We start from the raw sequence: 26,391 nt of genomic DNA, 5'->3' as shown, positions 1-26,391 counted from the left end.
ATCACAGAGAGTGGTTTTAGCGTAAGATGGCCGTAGCTGACACGGGACTGGGTTACAGTTGGCAAACATTTTTTGCACTCTCCAGGGACTGTGAAAACGTCAAAAAAACGGTTAGTTGTGAAATGTTTCCCCATGCTTACGATGTCAAGTAATGTGGATTTACAGTGAATGTTTGCAAGGCCATATCAGCTGCGTTTATTTTTGATTTTGTTTTCCATCCTGCATTGCTTTTTTTGAGTATTTGAGAGAAAACTGCATGTAACATACAGTGCAAACTTTTCTGAATTCCGTGTGTTAGTTAAATTATTGGCATTGCCCTCAGTGCCAGCAGGTATTTAAGAGGAGAGCTTTGCTACGGATTAAAAAAAAAGAACAATAGGTTTTTATGGCATGACGTAAATCATCTTGCTATACTTAACTGAAATAAAAAATAACTTTGGTGTAAAATTAGCTGAAGGTGAGTGCTCTGATTTCATCGTGCTCATCATGTGGACTTGGTTAAGGCAGGGTTGAAAGACATCAATTGCTTGTTAGTGAGCAGCATGGCTCGCTGATGTTTACTTAAGCAGTGTGCATGTGAAGCACTTTAATGTAGTTTTTAAGCATGTGTAAATTTCTTCTTTCTGCTTCTTTTTCTTTGCAGATACATAGGTTTTATAGAGACTTACAGGGATCCAGCTGGCATTCGTGGGGAGTTTGAAGGTACGGTACTGCATTTTAGTATTTCGTTTTGAAGCAAATGTAAATGCTAACGTAAAGCATCTTTCGAATGTGCATGTCCAGAGAGCGATTTCTTGTGTCTGACTCACTGTTGACTTAGCATTGGGGTTGACACTGGAGCCAGCAGTATGGGTGTAGTCTAGTGCTGCGAGCCCTTCCATATGTAAAGTATCAGAGAAGTGAAAACCCCAAAAAGCTGCCAGTACCGGGCATGTGTTTGTAAAAAGTGTAGTGTTTGAACTTCGAAATTAGTGCGCTAATAAAAGCCTGCCCTTTTTCTTCATTGCCACTGTTATCACTTCACCTTGCATTCATTCCTACACGCATCATTTGTGACATTGTCGCATAGGAAGACCCTTAATCCCTGCCATTCACACTGTTGTTTTGATTTGAACATGGTGTGGATTTTTTTACTTTCATCAGAAGCAGAGTACCTCGAAATAAAGAGTGGTTTAAGTTTAGGTGAGACTCTGTTGTGAGAACTTTGCTCAAACGTCGTTCCATACTGCACAAAAGTGCATTTAACAACCGGTATGAACGCTGTGCCCGCACAGGTTTTGTGGCCATGGTGAACCGGCCACAAAGTGAGAAGTTTGGCGCACTGGTGGAACGGGCAGAGGCCCTGCTGCAGCTGCTGCCCTGGCCACGGAGCTTTGAGAAGGACCGCTTCCTGCGACCTGACTTCACTTCGCTTGACGTGCTGGCCTTTGCTGGAAGTGGCATCCCTGCAGGCATCAACATTCCCAACTGTGAGTAGCCTTTCCAACCTGTTGCTCGTCGAAATAGCACATGCCTTGATGCAAACGGAGGGACCCGCCATGGTGGCTCAGTGGCTTTGGCTGCTGATCCCAAGGTCGCGGGATCGAATCCTGGCCGCGGTGGCTGCATTTCGATGAAGGCAAAGTGCAAAAATACTCCTATGCATTGTCGGTGCTTGTTAAAGAACTCCACATGGCCAAAATAATCAGAAGCCCTCGCTACAGCATTCCTCATAGCCTGTGTGCCGCTTTGAGACGCTAAACCTTGCATACCACACCATACCACTCCGTGATACAAATGGTGATGTGAATGCCCCTTTACAGCAAAAGGGAATCTTGCTGCTGCTTTCAAGAACCAACTGCCTGCCTTTGCCTACTGTTGCACTTGGCAACATGAAGAAAGACATAGAAAAAAGCATTGCAAAAAACGTGGGACAGCAGAAAAAAAAAAAATTATACTTAATTGCTGCAAGTATTCTTGTTGAAATCTGACAGCATAAGTGAGCAGCTTGTGGGGCTGTCTGTCCGGAAGGGCTGTTTGGAAATGCCGGAAACAACTCTTACTGTGTGGCAGCATTCTGTCATTAAGAATGTGGCACAGCATGTTCTTAACAGTGCACTGTGATATGTCGCTGTTGGGTTGTCTCCTGTGTCCTCTTGTTCCTTTTGGGCTGCCTCTAGTCAACAGCTCCTAAATAAGCCCTACTATTCTCATTGCATGGTGAGTGTAGCCTGTTCCAGTTTGCTGCGCATGTGACATTTCGAGTGACCTTGGGGTATGCGCTCTGCAGATGACGGCATCCGACAGGACGAAGGCTTCAAGAATGTCTCGCTTGGCAATGTCATCAACGCAGATGACAAATCATCAAAGGCCAACTTCATGACTGCGGAAGACAATGTAAGCTCTACTTGGCGTGTTTCTTCTAAATGGGGGGTTAGGTACGTGTGCCGTAATTCAACACTGCAGCAGGATTCACAGCTTTGTTATTTGTGCTAAAGGCATGGCAGATTTTTTTTTTTTACATTCTGCACAAGCCGTGTTTGAACAGTCTCACAGAAAGAGTACATCTGAAGTGAAGCTACAAAGCCTGGGTTGTTTGTCACCTTGTCTTGTCGCGACGTTGTTGGTTCAGTTGGTCAGCCAGTTTCCCTCAAAACTACAGTTAGCTACTTGTTGTCCTATTGCAGTTGTCCCCTGTTAGTGTAATATGGTTTAGAACAGCATTCCTGAGTTGAGTTTGCAACTCTGTCACTGGGATGAGCTGTGGTAAAAGACGTTACGTGCCACATGAGGGATCCTTTGCCCTCATCAGTATGGCCAAAGTCCCTTATTTTTCATGTCTTGAGGTCTGGTTGCTCTAATAAAACAAAGTATTCAAAGGGGGAGAGGTTAAAGGTGCAGTTTTTTTTTTACCTGACAAGTGCGTATTCGGAGCTTACCGTGCTGTCTGCTGTGGTCCGATTTCCTTTTTATGCGTATGTTTGGTTGTTTCCTGCTGTGAACGTGGGCCTACTGACATAAGCACAACGGTGTTAACGTCCTGTTAACGTCCTGTTGACAGACTTCCAGAGCTTGCTTTCAAATAACAAGCAGAAACAGGAGACACACGACAGACTCTAAACTTAACAGATGTTTTCTTAAACAGGCTTAATTTATGTGCACATGAAAACACTTTTTGATGCAGAGGGATCAGGCACAAGGAAAAAGAAAATTTGTTTTGAAAACAGCTCACCAAATGTTTCACTCTTACACAGCCACTTTTTTTGCTCTGGTGCTGCAGTCATAAGTTGCTATGCACTACATGGTAGTCAATTAAAAAAATTAAAGCAAATAAAGATGTTTCATATGCCAAAGCTTAGTGGGTGGCTGGTGGACTGACCATGGTAGAGGGCTTGGGAATACGGTAGACCCACGATAATTCAATCCCTGATAATTTGTACTTTCATTTAATTCAAACAAATTTGGAAAGTTAGGTTGGCTGGCTATATTTTCAATGTATTTTAAAGTGACTTAATTCGTACCATGACTTCTCTAATATTCGGTTAATTCAAATTTATTTTATCTTCCTCCAACGCTCCCCGCGTGCGTAAGGGCAGCAGTCGATGTCCAGTATGTCAGGTTTGTGGCGCCACATGAGCTAAAAATGCGGCCCCTCCTACCAATCAACTCAGACGCGATCTGGATGGCAGCCATGTCGATCGGAGTTGCCCTGTCGCCACATGTAGTTTCGTTTTGATCGCGGCTATCAGCTGCGCTTTAACAAGCCAAGCCCAATTCTCGGAATCTCAGTGCACTAGCATTTTTGCATCTAGCCTCAATTGAAATGCTGGCACCACAGCCAGATTTGAAACTACAACCTCGTGCTTGGAAGCAGAATGCCACACCCTCTGAGCAGGAGAAGTGCATCCTAAGAAAAGTGTTTACGAAATCAAATCTAATGAAGTGCAAAGTATTGGGTGGATTCCAGCGTTTGCCATGTGTTGTCCTTGTTTTCTTCACACTCTGTTTTGCATTTTTTTGATGTGACGTCATGTCTGATTGGTCTCGGCATTGAACAGTGCCATCTCATGCTTCTGTCTTGGGGCACGACCATTGCAGGAGATGTTCAACAAGTTGAAGAACGCTAGCTTTGAGGTTCAGGTGGGGCTGCACGAACTGCTGGGCCATGGCAGTGGCAAGCTGCTCATGCAGAACAAGGACGGCAGCTTCAATTTCGACCAGGAGAAAGTGCGGCTGCCCCACGTTGGACCAGGACCGGACCCTGAGGCTAAGGCAGGCTCTCTTTTGTTCTTCAGTTCATCAAACAGACCAAAAAAACTCACCAACGGTTACCGCACCCATGTAATGCGACATTCTGAGGCAGTTGTTTGCGCTACTGAATGTGTAGTCTGCCAGCCCACAGTGTGGGCTGGCAGCCTGAAACCCTGTGGGTTTTAGATTTGACTCTGTTAGCCTTGAACTGTTCGGTTAGTTTTTGAGCATGATATGGATTTTTCCAGGAATGCGAAGGTTCTGGATGTGAGTGTAAAGTTTACTTTCATTTCATTACGATTTCCTTGTGAAAGCATTTTTGAGTACCGCTTTGAAGCATCCAGTGCCTGAAAGTGTAAACTTCATGCTGCTGCATAACCTGCATTCCTTGCTGCGAGTTCAATCAGGGTTCGCCCTACCTGGAAAAGCTTCGAGTTGGAAGAACTTTTTATTTTATTTTTATGTGAAGAGTCGAAAGGCAGCTGTTCTTAAAATCAAAATCGTCTTCTCGTTCATCTGAACAACCAAATGAATAGCATGAAGGGATTGCATCCACAATCTTGCACCTGTGCTTAGGCTTTTGTTTACTGTATAGGAGGCTACATGCAGATTTAAAAATACATTTCTGTGACTATAAAACAGGCGGCAACTGCGCAAAGGGGCACTTGTCTCTCTAGCATGAAAATTGTTTATTTACTGAATGACGTAGTAGAGCCTGACACAAAGGAGCTTCGTCCTGTGCAGTCTCTGAGTCTTTTCTAGGAAATTCTGGCTGGTTGCCCAAAATATGCAGCGTAGGCGCAAGGAGTGAAGGCTCTGCCACAGGTGGCCTGGAGCCATTTGTATGAAATACCATGCTGTTACCATCCTGTAGCTAGAGAGACCATTGCCTCTGTGCACTTGTTGCAGATTTTGCAACGCAAATTTTTAGAGTATTTAGTAGGATTTTGTTAACATGTGTGGAGGTGTTTATAAGGCGGGCTGTTGTGGCATTTGGTTTTCTGTGGATGCCACTGGTAGATGCCCCACGGGAGTTTATTTCTTGACACCAGATGCAGCTGGTGTGTGTGTGTGTGTATGTGTATGCGTCTTGATTAGTGCCTTCCTCTTGCATTACAATTTGTGATCTTGTGCTTCACTAATGGAGCATTCCACTCTCCTTCATGTTCCCATTCTGTGGCTCCAATATATCATCACAGTCTCGTGCTAGACTGGAGTTGTAGTACTGCAATTAAACCTCGATTTAAAGAAGTCCGTCAAATCAGCAGTTTATTTCGTAATATTGAAATTTCGCAACATTGAAATTCGCCTCCTAGCAATTTAAGAATCCATCAAAAACGTGCTGCGGATAACTCACAGGAAAAGCCTTTATTTGCGATTAAAATGCTTCTTCTGCCCTTTCTTCGCCAGCAGCAACGGCGTTATGCGCGTCTTATGCCGTGAGCCGCTCCAGCGCGTCCATCGCGCCGACCACCTTGTGAGTGCCCCAAGCACACCGCGTGTACGACATCGCTTTCCGCCATTGTCACCGCTGCGACCTCGTGGCCGTCGACAGCAGCCTCGGGACGGGCCATGCCGTTGGCTCCCTCCCTCGCATTTCCCTTCCTCTTCTGTCTTTCTTCATGTCGGCGTGAACGAGGAGAGTGCCCTCCAATCACCAACCAATGAAATGAAATCAGGCCAACCCTGCTCCTCGTTTTCTGCCATAAGCGCGAGTGTGTGTCTCTTTGCACATAGGCGCATCATCTGAGCTAGAAGCGAGGTTGTCAGGTGTGAAGCGCGCGATGGGCTTCACAGCTGACGGGTGTGCCAACGGCACTGACCTTCTGGTCCTTTTACCAAGCTTTGGGCATTCATAAATGTGTTAAATGCGGCGTGCTGACTTCGAGCACAAGCATCGCGTCACACTCGGCGCCGATTTGCCGATTTTGGACGAGATAGAGAGAGCTGCGGGCTGGCCTGGCAGGCTGCCAAGGCTGCGCAGACGCTCATTCCAGCCTCGCCCTACTGACCCAGATGGCGTGGCTGGCAGTGTGCTCACCACTATGATCTTCATCGTGTTTAGGTTTGCCATGCATTCTGTATATGAGAGCAGCACAGCGCCCATATTATGGATGTGCTCCAATACGTGCTTCAGCACGCGCTACGCTCAACCACTCGTGCCCGCGATAAATTTTTCCGCAGGTTTGTTTCCAACCAGCAGTGAAATTTCGTTGCATTGAAAGTGCACCAAAATCTACTTTGTTATATTGAGGCTAAAAATACATGGTGTTGTATGGACGTGAAAGCTGGAATACTTCGTTATATTGAGGATTTCGTTATATTGAAGTTCGTTACATCAAAGTTTAACTGCCCTTGTTTTTCCACAGAAGGCTGACATATTGAGGTTAGAGGCCTTTTTTGTCACTGGCTTGAATTTCTGCTTGTACTTTTGTGTGACTTGCCAGGTGACCAGCTGGTACAAGGACGGCGAGACATACGACTCCGTCTTTGGGTCCATGGGCTCGTCCTACGAGGAGTGCCGAGCAGAGTGCGTTGGCCTCTACCTCTGCACCATTGAGGACGTGCTGAGGTGAGGAGGAGCCATGCATGTGTTTTTCTGCTTGCAAATTTGCTTTTGGTGATTTCTGTAGTGAGGTGCTTGTGGTAAACTGCTTGTAGAATATGGAGAAGACTGCTGTAGACATGTGTTGATCTACAGCTGTACCTCGTACCTGTGTGTCCAGCTGTACCTGTATGTAGGCTGCGCTCTTTTGCTGCTGAATGTGGGTTGATGATTGTGATATTGGGCCATGGGGTGTGCATTTCAGTAGAGGCAACATGTAGAAACATGAATGCTGGAGTTTTTGTTCTGCATTAATTAGCCACTACTGTGTGGTCAGAATTAGTTTAACGCTTTGCATTGTTGCATCATCATGGCCCAGAGTAGGCCTCAATGCCTCCCCATGATGGCATATCAGTTAGATAACGAATATTTCATCGCTAGGTGAGACAGGAGGGTGGGGAATATTGTTTCAACAAAATGGTCATCACAAGACAAAGCTTAGGATTGCAGTTAAGCGTGCTGCACAGATTGAAAATGACCTGACATTTTAGTTTAAATGCAGGAACCTAAGCCTGCTACTTTGCGAATATTACCTTGGATGCATACTGCGTAAGGGAGTTAAGACACCTGCAACATCAAAACTTGCTACTTTGAAAATATTAGTTTGGATGCATGCTGCGTAAAGGATTTAAGACACCTGCAACATCAAAACCTGCTACTTTGAGAATATTACTTTGGATGCGTACTGCGTGAAAGAGTTAAGGCACCTGTAGCATCCAAATTCTGTTGCAGAATGATAAAAATGTTTATCTTGAGCTAGAATGTACTTCATTTTCATCTAACTCTGCTTTATGCTTGCAGTTTTGTCTGGGCTAAGTGAGGCATGTGCAGTGTCGCCACATATGCAAACTTCTGCACACCGCAATGGTGGCCAAGTGATACAATGGGTACCCGTGATACAATGGGTACAAGCTTTCTCCTGGTCTGGTGCTCGGCTTATTAAGGGTGAAATGCTTGGGAAATGGGCATAACGGCAAGGCCTAGTGGTCTGGGCGTTCGCTTCAGCTGCGGGAGGTGGTTGGTTCGAAACCCACCGCCGGACACCCACCGGTAAAAATGGGTACAAGCCGCCCCCGGCCCGGCGCCCGGCTTCTTCAGGAGTGTGTGCTTGGAGGAGGCTTCACAAACCCCGCTGCGCCCTTTCGGGGGCGAACCCATTTTCGAATGCTCTTCCTGCAAAGGTGGTTCGTGTTTCACTCCCAAGTGAAGAGTTCGACTCAAAGCTCGTACGCTCTAACCAGCGTCAAGTTCAACACTGCTGTAAGTGATCCTTCATCAGAAGCGAAAACTTCAGAGTATCACTGTGGTCTTGGGCAAGTCCGGTTTTTCCGGCTGTTCGACTTTGTGAGAAAAAAAAAAAGGCATAACGGCAAATGCCAGTCCTGTGGCTGAGAGGAAGCCGATGCCCAAAAGTACACAAAAAAATAAACTAACAACCAAGAGCCCAATAGTTGTAACAGTTGTGCACACAGCATCTCTATAATATGGTTTGTTTTTAACCACACAGGTCTGCGTTTATGTTCTTAAACTTATCTTTCAGAGATACTATGTGCCGTCTGGTGCACATATTTTCTGCTGTTATTGGCAACAGTGGGTGCTGCTCTACTGTTTCATGCTGGTTTGGAGATAATGCGTCATTGCTGGCATAGTAATGAAAAGCTGCATTTGGACTTTGCACTGGGTTGTGCAAACGTGTGTGTGCATGCAGGAGTCGCACATCTTTCTTGCACATTAATAATGAAAGATCAAGCAAAAAGGACAAAGTTTTGACATGTGTTTTTGTCGTGCTGCTTAGTAGTTTGTCCATGCAAACTGTTTCCTGCTGAAGCTAATGGTGCCATGTTCACTTACCCCTGTCTGCTTTTTGTTTTCTTCTCTTCTGTTTGTGCAGGCTGTTTGGCTTTGAAGGTGAAGCAGGCCAGGATGTGGCGTACGTCAACTGGCTCACCATGGTTGTGAAGGGTGTCGAAGGCCTGCAGACCTACAACCCGCACACCAAGGCCTGGCTACAGGTACGGGAATGGCTGTCAGCTTCCATGCTGTGACACCTCTTCTTGATCATAACATTCTGGGCTCTGCCTCCTTCTTGCCTCTGCATTAATTTGCAAATAAGCCGAATGTGCTGTTATCAGTACAGACAAGCCCACTTCTAATGAACCTGGCCAGGCTGTGTCAATATGTTTGTTATAACTCTCATGTGGAAATGACAGTGCATCACATAAGAAGTGTTGGTTGCGACTCGTAGCTCAGAGCACCCTGATTACGATAAAATCATCTTGCGGGGTTTGCGCATGCAGATCAGAAAAGGTATTGTATGCATGGCCTCCTTTACTGCCTTCTTGGCTGCTATCTTTAGGAGCAAGTCAACAGCTCTCGCTCCTTCTATAGAGACTGCGATCGGTGCCATTCTCTCCAACCTGGACGCACCATGTCATGGCATGTGCAGTTCATTGCAGCGTGGCTGCACGAGCATGAATCACACCTTCAGGACTATAAAATTAAAATTTGGTCAAGTGTGGTAAAATAGTAGGTTGATTTGTACTGAGTTCAGCATGTACAAAAGGGGAGCAGGCCACTGCGGTGGCTCCAATGGTTATTATGCTCGGCTGCTGACCCGAAAGGCGAGAGTTCAATCCTGGCCACGGTGGTCGAATTTTTATGGAGGTGAAATTCTAGAGGTCAGTGTACTGTGCGATGTCAGTGCACGTTAAAGAACCCCCAGCTGGTCGAAATTTCTGAAGCCCTTCACTATGACGTCCCTCATAGCCTGAGTCGTTTTGGGATGTTAAAGCCTTATAAACCAAACCAAACAAAAGGGGAGTAAAGCTATCATTGATAGGTCATGAATTCTAGGCATTGTTGCTTTTTTGCAGCTTTTCCTGTTCTCATGTATCTTTGTCCAGTTCAGGGTTCTCAGTCTTCTTGGTCCTGGGGAAACCGCAATGACTTCCATCCCTTCCTGCATGTCATGCATGCAAAAAATTGAGCAGATGCACAGCCCCACGAAGGATGTCTCAATTCAATAAATATTAGCTGTGTAGTGAAACAGCATGTGATGTGTTCATTTATATGCTTGGGAAACACAAAAAGGACAGCAAAAATTGAAGGGCTTCACATACCCACTTTGAGAACACCTGGTCCATTTGTTCATGCTATGATGTTCCACTACTCAGTGCATATGATATCTGTGTGTTGAGAGGTGACAACACACTCCCAGTTGGTTAAGAATTCGGCTTCCTCCACCTTTTCTTACAGGCTCATTCGCGAGCCCGATATGTGATTATGCGTGTGCTTCTGGACGCTGGTGACCTGGTTGAGATCCGTGAGACTACGGGTGAGGACGGCAAGCCTGACCTTCTGATCACAGTGGACCGAACGAAGATCGCCTCCTTCGGTCGCCCGGCCATCGAGCAGTTCCTCCTCAAGCTGCAGGTGAGAATGTGCTTTAGCTTTTTCAAGACCTAGTATAGTGCTGATGCATTGATTGAGGCAATATCTGCATCAAGGACCTTCTCCTTAGTTTGTGGCACCCATTGAAGGTGCAGTATGTTGTAGTATTTACACGATCGTAAGTCGACCTATTTTTCAAAATTTGAAAATCGAAGTTGGTGGTCGACTTAAAATCGAAACCAAAGCATCGCGCCAAAATAAAGGCGAAACAAACAAGATATCAGGCATGCTACGTGGTTGCATTTTTGCTGTGTGGCTCTGTCGCATCGCTCTGGTGCTGGCCTTGAGCAGCTGCTATGTCAACGCACAGAACTGGCATCCTCACACCGCGCGCGGTGGCCGATGGTGGCTGTCGATAAGCAGCAAACCAGCACCGGTCCACTCCCCACACGTGGCCGCAGATTACGGTTGCCGATAAGCAGCGGCGGCCCAATAATGCATTCGCATTCTAATCTTAATAGGCGTGGTCCAAGCTTTTTTTTGTTTACTTTCTACCGCGCACTCTCCGCTCAAGGGAGCGTCGATATTTGATGGAAGGGCCGCTGTTCCAATAGTGGTGGCACCCCCACTTGGAACTGCAGTGGCGACGGGGAGTGTCGGTAGGCAACAGAAGAGCCGACGCTTTCATGCGTTGTTTCTCTTTGGCTCTGACGCATTTGACTACTGTTGGCCACGTTTCACTAGTTTTTAATGTAGTGCGTCATTTATCGTTTATGCTCCGGGTCCGGTAAGCGACCAGCGTTCGTTCGTGGTTACATTCAAGATGGCTGTCATTCTTTACGCTGAGGAAACGAACAATTGCACGCCAGGCCGCAAGTTCGACATTTGCAACGGGGGTACAGGTGTGGCAGCTGCAGCGAGGCAAAATTTTCATCTGTTTCCCGCGATGTCATGATGTGGCTGTTTGCGAAGGGCGGGATTTCACTGCACGACGATGTCAGAACGACGAGCTGTGGGACCGCAGCAGCGTTCACGACGGCAGCGCTAGTGAGGGTAATGGTGCAAGTGTGGCCGAGTAGAGTGACTAGTTCATTTTCGTTTTGTAATGTGCCCACTTGTGCACCCGCGCTCAGGAGCCGATAGCGGCTGGCGATAAGTGGAGGCCGCAGGATAGTGCTATTGTGTTCTTTTATTAAAGGCCAAGCGTAAACTACCTCCCAGTTTTTTTTTTTTTTTTTTCTGAAATGTGATATGGGGGGTCAACTTACATTTGAGTCAACTTACAATCATGTAAATACGGTAGCTGAAAACTTCCAAGCGAACTGACAGGGCTTCAAGGCTTGAGATTGTTATCCGAGTTGGTCTGGGAAGAGAGCAAGAAGGTTTGGAGATGTCAAGAACTGCAATGAATTGAAGCACAGATTGTTTTGACAGTTTCTGCCATATTTGTACAATGACATGGGCGCTTCCCACATGGTCAGTGCTGTACATGTACGGCAGGCGGGCACTTATGGTGAGGTGGCCCCATCTCTTGTGACCTACAAAAAATCATTTTGTTTGGGCTTCTGTGTTGTGGATAAAAAAATCTGCGCGGTTTACGACAAGATGCTCGCCTAGTTTCTGTTTCTCTGCGCGCCATCTACTCTTGTGTATGCTCATGATAGCTGATTTCTATTTAGACCGGCTCTTCGCTTAGCTTATTGTCGGCACTCATTTGTGCTGTTGCTCTTTGCTTTAATTGCTCGCTTTACTTTGAGCTGTTGTCGTTTTGATATTGCCGCACACACCGTCTGCTCTTTTGGTGACGGAAGCAATTGCTTCTTGGTCAAGGCACCGTATTTGCTCTGTTCTAATGCGCCCTCAATTGTAGCGTGCACCTGTTTTTCACTGTCACGGTTTTACATGAAGAAATGAATGTTCTCACTTGGGACCAGCAACCTTTATTGCAATCCATCAAAACTGTAACAAAGGGGTTCTGCTGTGCATATGCACAATATTTATCTCCTCATCTGTATTTTTGTTGCCCAGTTTCTTCAAGGGTGTATGCGAGTCTATAGATCGCAAAACAAATTGCGAAAAAGTCAATTTTTGGTAAAAGTTTTTCGTACTAAATATACTTTGAGCTAAATCTCCACAAGATATCTACACTTAAAACTACCCCTGAGTATTAAAAAAAATTACTACTTTGAGGGTTTTGCAGCTGAAAAACGACGCGCGAGCTTCAAAATTATGTTTTGCTTCATGCAATCGCAATTCCGAAGCTTCTCTTTGGACATCACCATTTTGCTACTGTATGAAAGCTCTTTTCGCGTCCTTTTGTTTGACACCTCTCAAAATGGCATTATATCAGAGCAGCCAAAGCTGCAGGTGTTTTCCCCCGACTCTATTTCCTGCAGTTCAACAAGTACACAAAAGACTTCAAGCCTCTTTATCTCTGTTCGTGATTTTTACAAATACTGCCTCTGCCTTACATTATTTTTTGTCTAGTTGTCAACGCGGCACGCGCGAGGCCGGTATTTGGAGGTAAATGCATACCAAAGACAATAAAATGGCACATCTCTTAGATAGCTTCACCCCCAAGCTCTAAAGCGGAGAGAAGAAGCCAACTTATTAAAGCCCTTGGGGGCATGAGGCAAAGCATGCTGCGCGCACGGAAACAGAAATAAAGTAAAGCAGGCTATGAACGCTTAAAGAAGGAGGCACGGGTCGCTGAAAAAGGAAAGGCAGTTGCAGTGAAGGGAAGAAAACGGCGAGCATTCGCAGTACGGCAGCGCGAAGCACAGGGAAGCGACGGCAAGAAACGAACGCATGGTGGCACTGTGTGAGCAGTACTGCCGCGCCTCGACCGTGTCGCGCGTTTGACTGTTGCCTCTTAAACGACTCTGAGGCTGTGGAAAATGTTCACGCTAAGTTTTGTTTTCACGTGAAATCAAACTCTCGTAATATTCGTAGCCGCACTGTATTTGTGCAAACGCAGTATTTTCTCAAGACGTAAACAAAATCTAAAATGAGATAACATGAAATGTGATAAGTCAAAATAAATAATTATCACATAAAGGGACAATAAGAACAGGATGGAAGGTATTTGTGACTGTTTCTGTCATGAACCGACACTGCATTTAGTAACCATTGAATTACCAGAGACCATCCTCAGAGCCATGCCATCACCAACAACTGATATAGTAAAGACCCTTATATAGTAAAGATTTCTGCTGGTGCGGAGTCACTTTGCTGTAGAGGGCTTCTACTGTATTGGATTGAATTATAGGAAGATGGTCACTAACACGGCTCAGCTTGATGTTTAATATGGTTACATGTTATTTAAACAACCACATGCTAATGCACGTTTTCCTCAGATATTCATACGGGTAGTAGAAAGCCTTAATTGCTCATGTGTGCATGCGCCACTTGCAGCTGTTCAAGTCGACAGCGAACCTGCGAGCAGCCACCGAGATGTACGACAAGTACTCAGAGGTGAGCGACTCTGGCCCCTACCCGTTCCTGAAGTACTGGGACATCGTCATGGCTCGCAAGAAGCCCCGCCGCATCTTCGTCCAGAGCAACACCGTCCTTAATGGTGGGTTTCATTCACCCCGCCACCATGAAGAGAGTTGAAGTGCATTTATTACGAGAAGATAGCCAATATGGTCATTAAGGGTAACACACTGGATTTCAAGGGAAGACACGTGTAGCAAGGGGCGGCAGAAAGTAACGTGCATGGAGATTAAGAAATTTGTGTGGATAAGCTGGCCGCGGCCGCCACAGGACAGGGTTAATTGGAAGGATATGGGAGAAGCCTTTACTCTGCAATGGGTGTAGCCATGCTGATGATGATGATGAAACATTTTCAAATAATTTTTTTTCACTACGTGCAGAGCATGGAATGCCACTGCTTTGATTACGTGAGCTCACGCAGTGGTTTGTCAAACACTATCAGGGAATGAATGCTGATAAAGCAAAATGTTTGCTTAGACATTCCTAGTTTATTTCTCTTTCAGCGAACAATTTTCAGTCTTGTACTTCACTTGTTGGAAGCCTTTGCAGAGCAAAAATAAAGGTGAAAATTTATTTTATGATGTCTGATGCTCAGTTACCCATCTGGTTACTAGTTTCGCACCTTAAAAAGTGTCTACAGAGTATTATTATTGGTTGATTTTACTTAAAATAGCTACTGAAGTCAACAGTCACATCCAGCTATGATGATACCTAGCATGTTTATTTGCACAACTAGATTACATGATATATATAACTCATTCGGAAAAGTTTCTTGTTTTTGCCACCATATTTTGCGCATACATTCGTGTTTGAACCTTGAATTCACTTGTCGCACTTGATTGTTTGGCAGTTGCATTTTTTAGCTGATATTGGATGAAAGTGGGCACTAGCTGTGAAACTGTGAAAAGCAACAGTTAGCTCAAAGAGAAAACATACCCTATAAACGCGTGTAAGGGCCACACTTTTTTTAATAAATTTGAGGGCCAATTTTCAGAGGGCTGCCCAAAAAATTTTTTTTTTAAAGTAAAAACACACCATTCAAGGAATGAGCGGCATTTATTCTACGTTCAGTTGTCACTCGCGGATTCTTCCTACTCCGACCTGGTGCTGTGCTTTGGTGCACGCTCATTTCACAAGAAGTTGCGCAGCATGTTTGATGTCAACGCATAGCTGTTGTTCCGCACTTCCATCACATAGCAGAGCAGCTCTTCTTCCAGTTCGGGAAACTTGCACGACTTGCTTCTGAAAGCGTGCTTTTTGCAGCTTGTGTTTCTCAATGGACCCTTTTGGGTGCACCATCGTCGGGCGCACTTTTTGGCCATGTGAAATTTCCTGCCCACTGCACGCTTGCCTTGTTGGAGAGCAAACTCACAGCTGTGTAGCTATTAAGGGGGGTAGCGGGCATCAGATCGCGATTTTCGCGAAAAAAATCGATTTTTGAAAAGTACGCTTTTCAGAATCTACAGCATCATTTCTATCTTGTACTGAAATATTTCACCAAAAAACAAACTCTAAGCACTAAAAATAAATATATTTGTCGGTGCTGGCGTCCACGCACCCGCCCGAAATCGCGAAAAAGTCTCGAAGTTCAAGGCGTGACTGCTCGGATTTCCCGCCACTGAGCGCCGCCATTTTGGTATCGTTGGAAAGCCCGACTCTTCGGCTCTTTTTCCCAGCCCTTCCCTTCCTCCCCTGCCACAGCAAGCGCACAAAAAAAGAAAAACCGGAGGGTGGCAGCACGGAGCAGCCAATGACTGCCGCGCCCCGATTGGCTCTGCGCCGCGGCGCGTTGTTAGGTGCCTCCTCATTGGCCGACGCCGCGGCATAATGGTGGCTGAGGCAAGGAGCGTCTGCTGGGAAGCCTTTCTGGCCTTTCCTTTTCTTGTGTTTCGAGGAGTTCGACCACGTGCAATGGATCCGCGCACGTTCGAAAAGAAGTACCGGACGAAGCATGCCTACGGGAAGAGGAAACGCAAGCCCGTCACAGCAAGGAAGAAGCGGCTATTGTCAGCAGGTGGTTCGGCCGAGCCGAGCTCCGTTCAGAATCGGCGGAGTACGCGCCCAACGTGCTGTGCGATCTCTCGCCCAACGTGCTGTGCGATCTCTCGCCCAACGTGCTGTGCGATCTCTCACCCAACGTGCTGCGGGATCTTGCGCCGAGTCGAGCACCAGCCAGTGATAGTGAGACGAACCATGATCTTTTGCCGTCGAAGCACGGGCGCAGTGTTACTGCACCGGTGACGATCGACATGCCAGTGAGTCTCGCCGTAGGCGAGCGTCCCACCATACGCGAGTGTCCCGTCGCAAGTTCGTCCAGCACAGATAACGGAGTGGGCTTGCAGCGGTCATCGCCGCCCGACTGCAGAGCATCGGAGACGCGCTTCCGCGGTGAATCGTTCAACGCCGAGATGTCTCCGCAGCCAACAACCGCCAGTGAAGGCACTCCCATGCCATCGACGAGTTCCGGCGCTTCGACGGTGCTGCAACGCGGGCGCACGCTCGATGCCGCGGATGCGCCGGCGGCCGTCCTTGCCGCTCATCGCAGTGTTGACTGTTCGCCCAGTGAACATCGCACTATTCAAGCTCACCTAAAAACACGATTTGTGTCCGCGGAAAGTGCAGAACTGCAAGCGTCGAGAGTTCGCGAATCGCTTCGCGCGGTTTCAGCAACGGAGCGCAAGTTCGGGCTGACTGGCTCACAGGAAAATGCCATTCCCGCACCTCCAGAAGAGGAGTTTATGCTTGTTCAAGTTGCTGCTTTGAACTCGCTGATTGGTTCCACGCTTTGCCCAACTTGTCAGCAGCCCGGCCTAGCAGTGCACCGCGAGACTGAACTGGGGCAAGCTGTGAAGATGGTACTTTCATGCATTTCCTGTGGTAGCCTACAGTCCGAGTGGTCCTCACAAAGGAAGAGCGGCTCTAGAGCTTTTGAGGTCAACATCAGAGCTATGCAAGCAATAAAAAGCATTGGGAAAGGACCAACTGCTCTTAATGACTTCTGGGCCACCATGAATGTCTCACATCGTGGGTTACACCACATATGATGAGCACCTCAAAAAAATTTTCAAGCCTGCCGCAGCGGCAGCTGCACACAACATCTTCACAGATGCTGTAGAGGCAGTGAAAAAGGTGTACACTGAAATGGGGACATTTTCAAAGAACATCACAGTAGTTTATGATGGCACATGGTTGACACGCGGTCACAGCTCCCATACTGGCGTAGGCTGTATAATTGAATTCCATACAGGACTTGTGTTGGACTGCGTAGTTCTGTCCAACTTCTGCCTTGGGTGCAGCCGACAGCCAGCAGAAAGTAACCCCCATTATGCTGAATGGAAGCAGCAACACCAGTGCCAGAAAAACACTGATGTGAATTCTGGAAGAATGGAGGTTGAGGCTGCACTACAACTCTTCAGGCGCTCCTTGAGCAAAAATGATTTACGCTACACAAGCATAGTTTGTGATGGGGACAGCCGCATGTTTCGCACTCTATGTGATGAAGTTTATGGTTTTGTGCAGCTGTCTTAAGAAGGCTGCATAAATCACGTGAAAAAACGAATGGGGGCTGCACTTCGCTCTTTGGTAGCCAAGGCAAAGAAAGGAGAGCCACTTGGTGGAAAGGGGGGCCTGACACAGCAGCTCATCAAAAAACTGACGAACTACTGTGGCCTTGCTCTGCGGAACCATTCAGAAGTCGAGGAAATGCAAAGGGCAGTAATGGCAACATACTACCACATCACATCAACAGATGGTGAGCCCCATCATGAGCTGTGTCCCCTGGCCCCCTTAGCTGGTGCAACCACCGATCAGCTGAGGCAGAAGGGCAGCCAGCACCAGCTCACAAGTACAAGCTTTCAGCTAAAGTTGCTGAAGCACTTCTGCCTGTGTACCAGCGCCTCTCAGGCCCTCAGTTGCTGGCCCGGTGCAAAGGAGGCAAAACTCAAAACGCGGCTGAGAGTCTCCATTCAGTGATATGGTCATTAATATCAAAAGACCAGCATGCCTCACTGTTTGCCGTGGAAACAGCAGTGCACGAGGCAATTTCAAGGTACAACTCGGGCAGTCTGAAAGCTTATTCAGACCTGTGCACAACGTTGGGCCTGCGCCCTGGTGCCCTCTCTCTTCAGCGGGCTGTCGAGAAAGATTCCCAGCGAATGAAGAAAGCACACAAAGTCCATCTCCTGAAAGGACAGAGGGCTAAGAAGTCACCTGCTGCCAAGGACACCAAATTTTACAACGCAGGAGCATTCTAGACAGTGTGTGCCAGTATGGAACTTTGAGGCTTGTTTTCTCAAAAGTTTGTTTTGGGCTTATCACCTCGCTCGTGGAAAGCATAGCACGGCAATGGGAGCTCGGATTTTAATCCTGTTTGTTTTGTTGCAATTGCTGAAGTGTGCCTTATGTCAAGACAGTCTCAGATTTACCATTTAGGCTCACCATTTCTTATTACACAATAATTGTACATGATACATTCTAAATATAAAGGGAAGGTGCATACTGTGTCGTTTAGAAGAAGAGCAGAGAAATTTAAAAAGAAATTAAAAGAATCTTGACTTAGACTATACTTCTTAGTAACTATTAAAAACATTTACAGACCCATAACCCATTTTGCTATCACGCTAGGCTTTCCACGAGCAAGCAACATGTGAGCAATATATAAATAATGATAAAATCAAAACTACTGAAGATATTATTGTGAAACTTTGTAGCTGTCTGTTTGATGCTATTTCAAACCTGTCTGCCAAATTTCATCACTCTAAGTTAAAAAATAAAAAAGTTTGTTCCGATCCCCTCATCCCCCCTTAAAGTGCTTGCCCATAGTGATAAAATTGCAACGCTCGGCGGAAGCACACGAAAGCCACTACTACGGTGAACTAAAGTGCTACCACAAATCCCGTGCCTTTGACAGCCACAAAAAGCTGGAGCTGGTGGTACTGATGCTGGTATGGATGGCGGGAGCTCGTGGTGGAGGAAAAAGTTGACGATGATGATGATGAGCCGTAGCCTCAAGTGCCATCCGTAGGCGGCACCTGGAAGCTCTTGTGTACTGTGTGGCCTCCGTGATTAAGCGCACTGTTGCTCGCAGCCGAAGATGATTGCGGAGGTCATGGCGCGTTCATTTCGAAAGCTCTTCCTATGTAGGTCATGGAAAGTTCGGGTGCAGTCCTTACAGAGATCTTTTTTTTTCAATATTTCCTTCTGGAAAAAGTGTGGCCTGTACACGAATGTGGCCATTACATGCGTTTATACGGTATTTTGCAAGTAAAGAACTATTTTGTAAGCAAAGCTGTTCTGAATAGTGGAAAGGCATAGCGATTGTCTCAGAGTGGGCATCTCAACAGTGCTCTAAAGGGAGGGATATAGTAGTAGAGGAGCACGAAATCATACGATGAAAAGAAGGGCCAGTGGTCATACACATTGCTGTGTGACCTGGTTCACTTTTTCTATCACTGTCATTTTATCATAAGAAGCTAAAGATCACCCTGAAGGGTAGCAGTAATAGCAAGGAGTGCTGAATTTTTGTAATTTAACTCTGAAATTCAGATGGTTTGTCGGAACTGTACTGCTCACTAGTTGCTCAGAACCACTTTCTCTCTGCACTTCCTCCAGGTGACAAGGTGGAGCTGCGAGAATACGAGGCGTCTCCTGAGGGCCACCTCCAATCGTGGTTGGGCCGTTTCGATGCTGCCACAGCCAAACAACTTGACCGGATCATGCTCGAACTGTGGAAGAAGGACAAGGACCACTTTTGAAGGGTGGCCGGCTGCCAAGGGAAACTGCCATTTCTGTTCCAACATGGTATCCTCAAGAAACATAGGATGAGGCATACAGCTTCCATGCGTCAGACAATTAATAAACGGTTGTTTTGTACGTTTCAAACTTGGTGCTACGACTCTCTGATTCTGGTATGCAAAATTGTCTGACCGAAGGGGTACAGGCGGGCAGGCGGCAATGGAAGGAGTTGCTCAGAAGCCCACTTAGAATTGAGAATTTCAACCCTGTATACAAAGAGTAGAATGGGCACAAGAAAGAACTGAAAATAAAGTTGCCCAGCAACCCTGTATACAGTTAAAACCTCTTTATGGCGAAGTTGAAGTGACCTCTTGGTCTCTGTCTCTTTGTTATAGCAGCTACTCTGTTGCAGCCATAGTCAATCTTGGCTGCAACTGTAGGACGTCTGCAGGCTTCCTATCGCCGTGTAGACTGAGAGCAACATAGCGTTCAGTATGTGAAGGAACCTACTGCGCACGCACCAAACGCACCCTACACTGTCTAATATAGGTATACCAACCGAATATGTCAGCCTTGCCACAGCACTTCCATTTTTTCCATGGGCCACATTGGATTCAGCGCATACAAAGCGGCTCTTGGAGGAATAATGTTTTAGACGACTGGGAGGGACCTGTTAAGAATATTACGACCCGTTTTTCAAGACGGTGATGTGTGTGCGGGCTGCAATGAATTGAGGCACGCGTGGCGATTTTGGCGCAAGCACACGTTTTGGTTGGTTTCCCTGCATGACGTGCAAGTACTCTGGCTACAATGCTTCACCGCATGACAAAAGGGAAGGATAGCTTCGCCAAGACGAATGCTAACGCAAAACCATTTAAAAAGGGCTTTCAGTGCTTCAAAGACCAGGGATATCAACAGGATCGTGACAACATGCTCGGAGCTGCGTGGACATCATTATTTGACGTATCTTCGCGCCGGACACGACTGCTTTGACAATGGCTGCCCCCTGGTGACCGGAAATTCTCTTGCGCTTTTTTTTTGGTCAGTGTCGCTAAAATTGGCCTCGTGAAGCTACCGGAGCGTTGATATCTTCCAGCACATCAGACACACTGCCAAGCAGTCAAACCATGCTACAACACAGCTAAAACAGGTGTTGAGAAATGGCGCTTGATTCGGACCATGTGCAGTGGGGAGGTTGGAGAATGACCTCTGTGACCGAGACACAGCATAGTGCTGCAGACCACGTACCAGAGTTCTGGCAAGCTGTCGTGAGAAACAGAAACTCGCCATGCAGGCACTGCCAGAGGTGGGAGAACTTTTCCGCTCGCTTTGGGCAATGTTCGACAGAATGGTGTGCATGTTAATTGTAGCTTGTGCGTCGAATGTTTGGAAATTTTGAGCTCCAATACATATCAATGTACTAATCGTGTGAGGTTCGCTTGAGTTTCATATTTTATCCCTTTGTAGGGAAGTTTTACTTTGTACAAATGAGACAGTGAATAGCTGCACTTTTATGGCAACTTCCAAGGAGAGCAGTCATTCCTTTGTTGTACCGATTATTTCATTATAATCCGTTTTGTTATAGTGAATTTAGACCTAATATGAATTGAACGTTCGATTGTTGATTGAGGGATTTCTCCCCAGTGCTATTGTTCTTGGTACGTGTTACAGGTTAGATCTAATGCCTCCTTATTCTTCTATATGTATATACAGCCAAATCTCGCTACATCAAAACGGTTTATAACAGAAAAATGGATATAACTATTCCCATTTGGAGTTTCAATAGAAGATTTTATATTTGATATCTCGTTTCTACGAAAATTTTTTTCCCTCAAAGGGACCTAACAGATGTCAAATTACCTTTCAGTACCCTTTTGGTGGGGGAGACACTGTTGCGACTCGGCATTAAATTCTGCCGCCGGAAAAAAATCCGCCGAATCTCGTCAGCCAATAGGAAGGCGAGTACCCGCGGCGACAAACATGGCGGCGCCCTTCGATGCAGGACGCCTCGCTTCGGACTGAATTCGTCGCTGTTACTGCTTTTTTAGCGCGTTTATTGGTCATAAAAGAGCTAGCGCTCTTTCGATTTGTCTTATCTCGCCCATAAGAAAACGTTTGAGCGATAAATTTGCTTTAATTTTTATTTTGGGTGACGATTTTTCGCCTTTTAGGCTTAAGAAGGGCGTCGGTTTGCTGACAACAATGGTTCCTCTCCTAACCACCAGATGGCGCCACTAGGCGTTTAAAATGTGAGAATGTTATAAATGGCGGGCCGTGCCGCGGTGGCTCAGTGGTTAGGGCGCTCGACTACTGATCCGGAGTTCCCGGGTTCGAACCCGACCGCGGCGGCTGCGTTTTTATGGTGGAAAAACGCTAAGGCGCCCGTGTGCTGTGCGATGTCAGTGCAAGTTAAAGATCCCCAGGTGGTCGAAATTATTCCGGAGCCCTCCACTACGGCACCTCTCTCTTCCTTTCTTCTTTCACTCCCTCCTTTACCCTTTCCTTACGGCGCGGTTCAGGTGTCCAACGATATATGAGACAGATACTGCGCCATTTCCTTTCCCCCAAAAAACCAATTATTATTATTATAAATGGCGTAACATCCGACAGAATAGCTGCATTTAGCGTACGCAAGCGTGCATACGGTTTTGGTATGTAGACAGCATCGATTAACCTCTTGCCACATCTGTGTACGCCGTGAGCAGACGACACATAGACGATGAGCGGCGACGCGGTGACCGGGAAGTGTGAACGAGACAGCAATTCGGCGGCCGCTGATTCCGCTCCCTCTCACCGCCGAATCAAGCTATCGCCCGCATGCATGGAGCGTTTCTTCAGACGATTCGTGTGTTGAGGCGCGACAAAATGTGGACACCGGCGCGCCCATCTGCACTGAAAGTCGAGTACGCGCGAGGACCCCTGAACGATTTCGCACAGCGCAGTCCACAGTCGCCGCTGCGCCTCGACATCGTAGTTCCCCCGAACCTCCTTGCTGCGCACGGGCCGCTGCGCCTCGACATTGGAGTTTCCCCGAAATTCATTGCTGCGCCTCGACATGGGAGTTCCCCGAAATTAATTTCTGCGACCAGGCCGCTGCGCCTCGACATCGTAGTTCCCCCGAACCTTGCTGCGCATGGGCCATTGCGTCTCGACATCAGTTCCCCCGAACCTCTTTGCTGCGCTCAGGCCGCTGCGCCTCGACATCTGAGTTTCCCCGAAATTCATTTCACCGCTCAGGCCGCTGCGCCCGACATCGTTGTTCCCCCGAACCTCCTTGCTGCGCACTTAGGAGAGCAGAAAGTTGGGCTAGTTGGTTGATGTGCATACTGAAGAAGTTGGCGCGGAACAACGAGGATAAGCGAGACAAACAAGGACGAGCGCTACTCGCAACCCGGCAGATGTCAAGAAGTCGACAACCCCAGCATTGCTCCAACGGTTTTCTTTTTCTTTCTTCTTCTCATGGGTCCTTGCCACCACGGCGACGCATTCCTTGGAACATCTTGCCTGAACTTCACTGCGCGATAGCCGCGAAATTGTCCTGGCAACTGCTATCTTTTCAACAGGTTTTAGCACCAAAGGCAAGCCGAACTTCGGACTAAGCTTGAGGACTTCCAGGTGCTGTGCAGGAACTTCAGCGTTTCCCAGTGTCACAACGTCCTGAATCGGTCTTCGAGTCTTTTGTGTCTTGGCAATGCTGGGAGAACACAATTCCAAAGCAGCTCAGTCAGGTACGACGAAGTGGCACACCAGTGACGAAATGTCGAGTCATTTGTCGTTCTGCCACTGACGATTCGCAACTGGTCCTTAAAAAATCTAGCTTGCTTGCACCACTCCGACCTCAACATTCGGCACAGTCGTTTTCGGTGTCTCGCCGAGGGTTCCAAGAACCCTGTGAGAGCAAACACATCCGTAGGGCACAGACCATAACGAAGATGCCAGGAAAAGACCCTCGCCTTGCACGCGTACACAGAAACGGCGGCAACAATCACTGCAGGGTCATTGAAGTTAGATAAGTTACAGAAAAAAGAGCCTGATGTACTAGAAATAACACTTAGGAGAGCTGAAAGTTGGGCTAGTTGGTTGATATGCATACTGAAGAAGTTGGCGCGGAACAACGAGGACAAGCGAGACAAACAAAGACGAGCGCTACTCGCAACCAGGCAGATGTCAAGTGGTCGACTACTACAGCAGTGCTCCAGCGGTTTTCTTTTTCTTTCTTCTTCTCATTTTAGCCTTTGTTGTTAAAACCTGTTGGAAAGATAGCAGTTGCCCGGACAATTTCGCGGCTATCGCGCAGTGAAGATCAGGCATGATGTTCCGAGGAATGCGTCGACGTGGTGGCAAGGACCCATGAGAAGATGAAAGAAAAAGAATACCGTTGGAGCACTGCTGGGGTTATCGACTTCTTGACATCTGCCGGGTGGCGAGTAGCGCTCGTCCTTGTTGGTCTCGCTTATCCTCGTTGTTCCGCGCCAACTTCTTCAGTATGCATATCAACCAACTAGCCCAACTTTCAGCTCTCCTAAGTGTTATTTCTAGTACATCAGGCTCTTTTTTCTGTGACTTATTTAACTTCAATGACCCTGCAGGGATTGCTGCAGCCGTTTCTGTGTGCGCGTGCAAGGCGAGGGTCTTTTCCTGGCATCTTCGTTATGGTCTGTGCCCTACGGATGTGTTTGTGCTCACAGGGTTCTTGGAACCTTCGGCGGGACACCGAAAACGGCTGTGCCGAATGTTGAGGTCGGAGTGGTGCAGGCAAGCTAGATTTTTGAAGGACCAGCTGCGTATCGTCAGTGGCAGAACGACAAATGACTCGACATTTCGTCACTGGTGTGCCACTTCGTCGTACCTGACTGAGCTGCTTTGGAATTGTGTTCTCCCAACATTGCCAAGACCACAAAAGACTCGAAGACCGATTCAGGACGTTGTGACACTGGGAAACGCTGAAGTTCCTGCACAGCACCTGGAAGTCCTCAAGCTTGGTCCGAAGTTCGGCTTGCCTTTGGTGCTAAAACCTGTTGAAAAGATAGCAGTTGCCCGGACAATTTCGCGGCTATCGCGCAGTGAAGTTCAGGCAAGATGTTCCGAGGGATGCGTCGCCGTGGTGGCAAGGACCCATGAGAAGAAGAAAGAAAAAGAAAACCGTTGGAGCACTGCTGGGGTTGTCGACTTCTTGACGTCTGCCGGGTTGCGAGTAGCGCTCGTCTTTGTTTGTCTCGCTTGTCCTCGTTGTTCCGCGCCAACTCCTTCAGTTTCCTGCGCACGGGCCGCTGTGCCTCGACATCGGAGTTTCCTCGAAATTTATTGCTGCGCTCTGGCCACTGCGCATCGACATCGTAGTTTCCCCGCACCTTGCTGCTCACGGGCCGCTGCGCCTCGACATCGGAGTTCCCCCGAACCTCCTTGCTGCGCTCACGCCGCTCCGCCGTGACATGGTAGTTCCCCCGAACCTTGCTGCGCATGGGTCGCGGCGCCGCGACATTGGGAGTTCCCCCATATCTCCTTGCTGCGCACGGGCCGCTGCACCTCGACATCGGAGTTCCCCCGAACGTCCTTGCGGCGCTCACGCCGCTGCGCCGCGACATGGTAGTTCCCCCGAACCTTGCTGCGCATGGGTCGCGGCGCCGCGACATCGGAGTTCCCCCATATCTCCTTGCTGCGCACGGGCCGCTGCACCTCGACATCGGAGTTCCCCCGAACGTCCTTGCGGCGCTCACGCCGCTGCGCCGCGACATGGTAGTTCCCCCGAACCTTGCTGCGCATGGGTCGCGGCGCCTCGACATCGGAGTTCCCCCATATTCATTGCTGCGCACGGGCCGCTGCATCACGACATCGGAGTTCCCCCGAATCTCCTTGCTGCGATTCGACATCGGAGCTCCCCCAAACCTCCTTGCTGCGCCTCGACATCGGAGTTCCCCCGAACCTCCTTGCTGCGCCCCGACATCGGAGCTCCCCCAAACCTCTGCTGCAGACGGGCCGCTGCGCCTCGACATTCGAGTTCTCTCGAACATCCTTGCTGCGCTCAGGCCACTCCGCCTCGACATCGTAGCTTCCTTGAACCTTGCTGCGCACAAATCGCTGCGCCTCGGCATCGGAGTTCCCCGAACCTCCTTGGTGCGCACGGGCCGCTGTGCCTAGACATCGGAGTTCCCCCGAACCTCCTTGCTCCGCACGGGCCGAGGCGCCTCGACATCGGAGTTCGTCAAACCTCCTTGCTGCGCACGGGCCGCTGTGCCTCGACATCGTAGCTCGCCTAAACCTCCTTGCTGCGCACGGGGCGCTGCGCCTCGACATCGGAGTCCCCCGACTCTCCTTGCTGCGCCTCGACATCGGAGTTTCCCCCGAACCTCCCTGCTGTGCATGGGATCGGAGTTCTCCCGAACCTCCTTGCTGCGCCTCGAAGTCGGAGCTCCCCTGAAACTCTTTGCTGTGCACGGGGCGCTGCGCCTCGACATTGGAGTTCACTCTAACCTGTTTGCTGCGCACAGGCCGCTGAGCCTCGACATCGTAGTTCTCTCGAACCTTGCTGCGCACGGGTCGCTGCGCCTCGGCATCGGAGTTGCCCCGAACCTCCTGGCGGCGCGCGGCCGCTGCGCCTCGACATCGTAGCTCCCCCGAACCTTGCTGCGCACGGGCCGCAGCGCCTCAACATCGGATTTGCCCCGAACTTTGCTGCGCACGGGTCGCTGTGCCTCGGCATCGGAGTTCCCCCGAACCTCCTTGCTGCGCACGGGCCGCTGTTCCTCGACATCGGAGTTCCCCCGAACCTCCTTGCTGCGCACGGGCCGCTGCACCTCGACATCGGAGTTCCCCCGAATCTCCTTGCTGCGCCTCGACGTTGGAGTTACCCCGAATCTCTTTGCTGCGCCTCGGCATCGGAGTTCCGCCGAACCTCCTTGCTGCGCTCGGGCCGCTGCACCTCGACATCGGAGTTCCCC

The 26,391-nt window shown here is 48.3% G+C and overlaps 1 protein-coding gene and 1 pseudogene across 1 annotated transcript in view; both read left to right on the top strand.

Moving 5' to 3' along the window:
• Positions 1–19,600, top strand: part of LOC144099315 (dipeptidyl peptidase 3-like) — a 55,005-nt gene extending 35,405 nt beyond the window's left edge. Inside the window, 9 exon segments of the mRNA XM_077632530.1 lie at positions 644–702; positions 1,275–1,469; positions 2,270–2,376; positions 4,078–4,251; positions 6,678–6,802; positions 8,727–8,847; positions 10,091–10,267; positions 13,640–13,802; positions 19,331–19,600. Of these exon segments, the coding sequence (XP_077488656.1) occupies positions 644–702; positions 1,275–1,469; positions 2,270–2,376; positions 4,078–4,251; positions 6,678–6,802; positions 8,727–8,847; positions 10,091–10,267; positions 13,640–13,802; positions 19,331–19,473 (1,264 nt within the window). The 3' untranslated portion in view covers positions 19,474–19,600.
• On the top strand, positions 15,632–18,107 carry LOC144096817 (uncharacterized; annotated as a pseudogene).
• Positions 19,601–26,391: the final 6,791 nt, after the last annotated feature.

The sequence above is a fragment of the Amblyomma americanum genome, chromosome 7, assembly GCF_052857255.1.
Source record: "Amblyomma americanum isolate KBUSLIRL-KWMA chromosome 7, ASM5285725v1, whole genome shotgun sequence".
NCBI classification, from domain to species: Eukaryota; Metazoa; Arthropoda; class Arachnida; order Ixodida; family Ixodidae; genus Amblyomma; species Amblyomma americanum.
The sequence above is the reverse complement of the archived record's forward strand: the minus strand, read 5'-3'. Positions and strand labels throughout refer to the sequence as shown.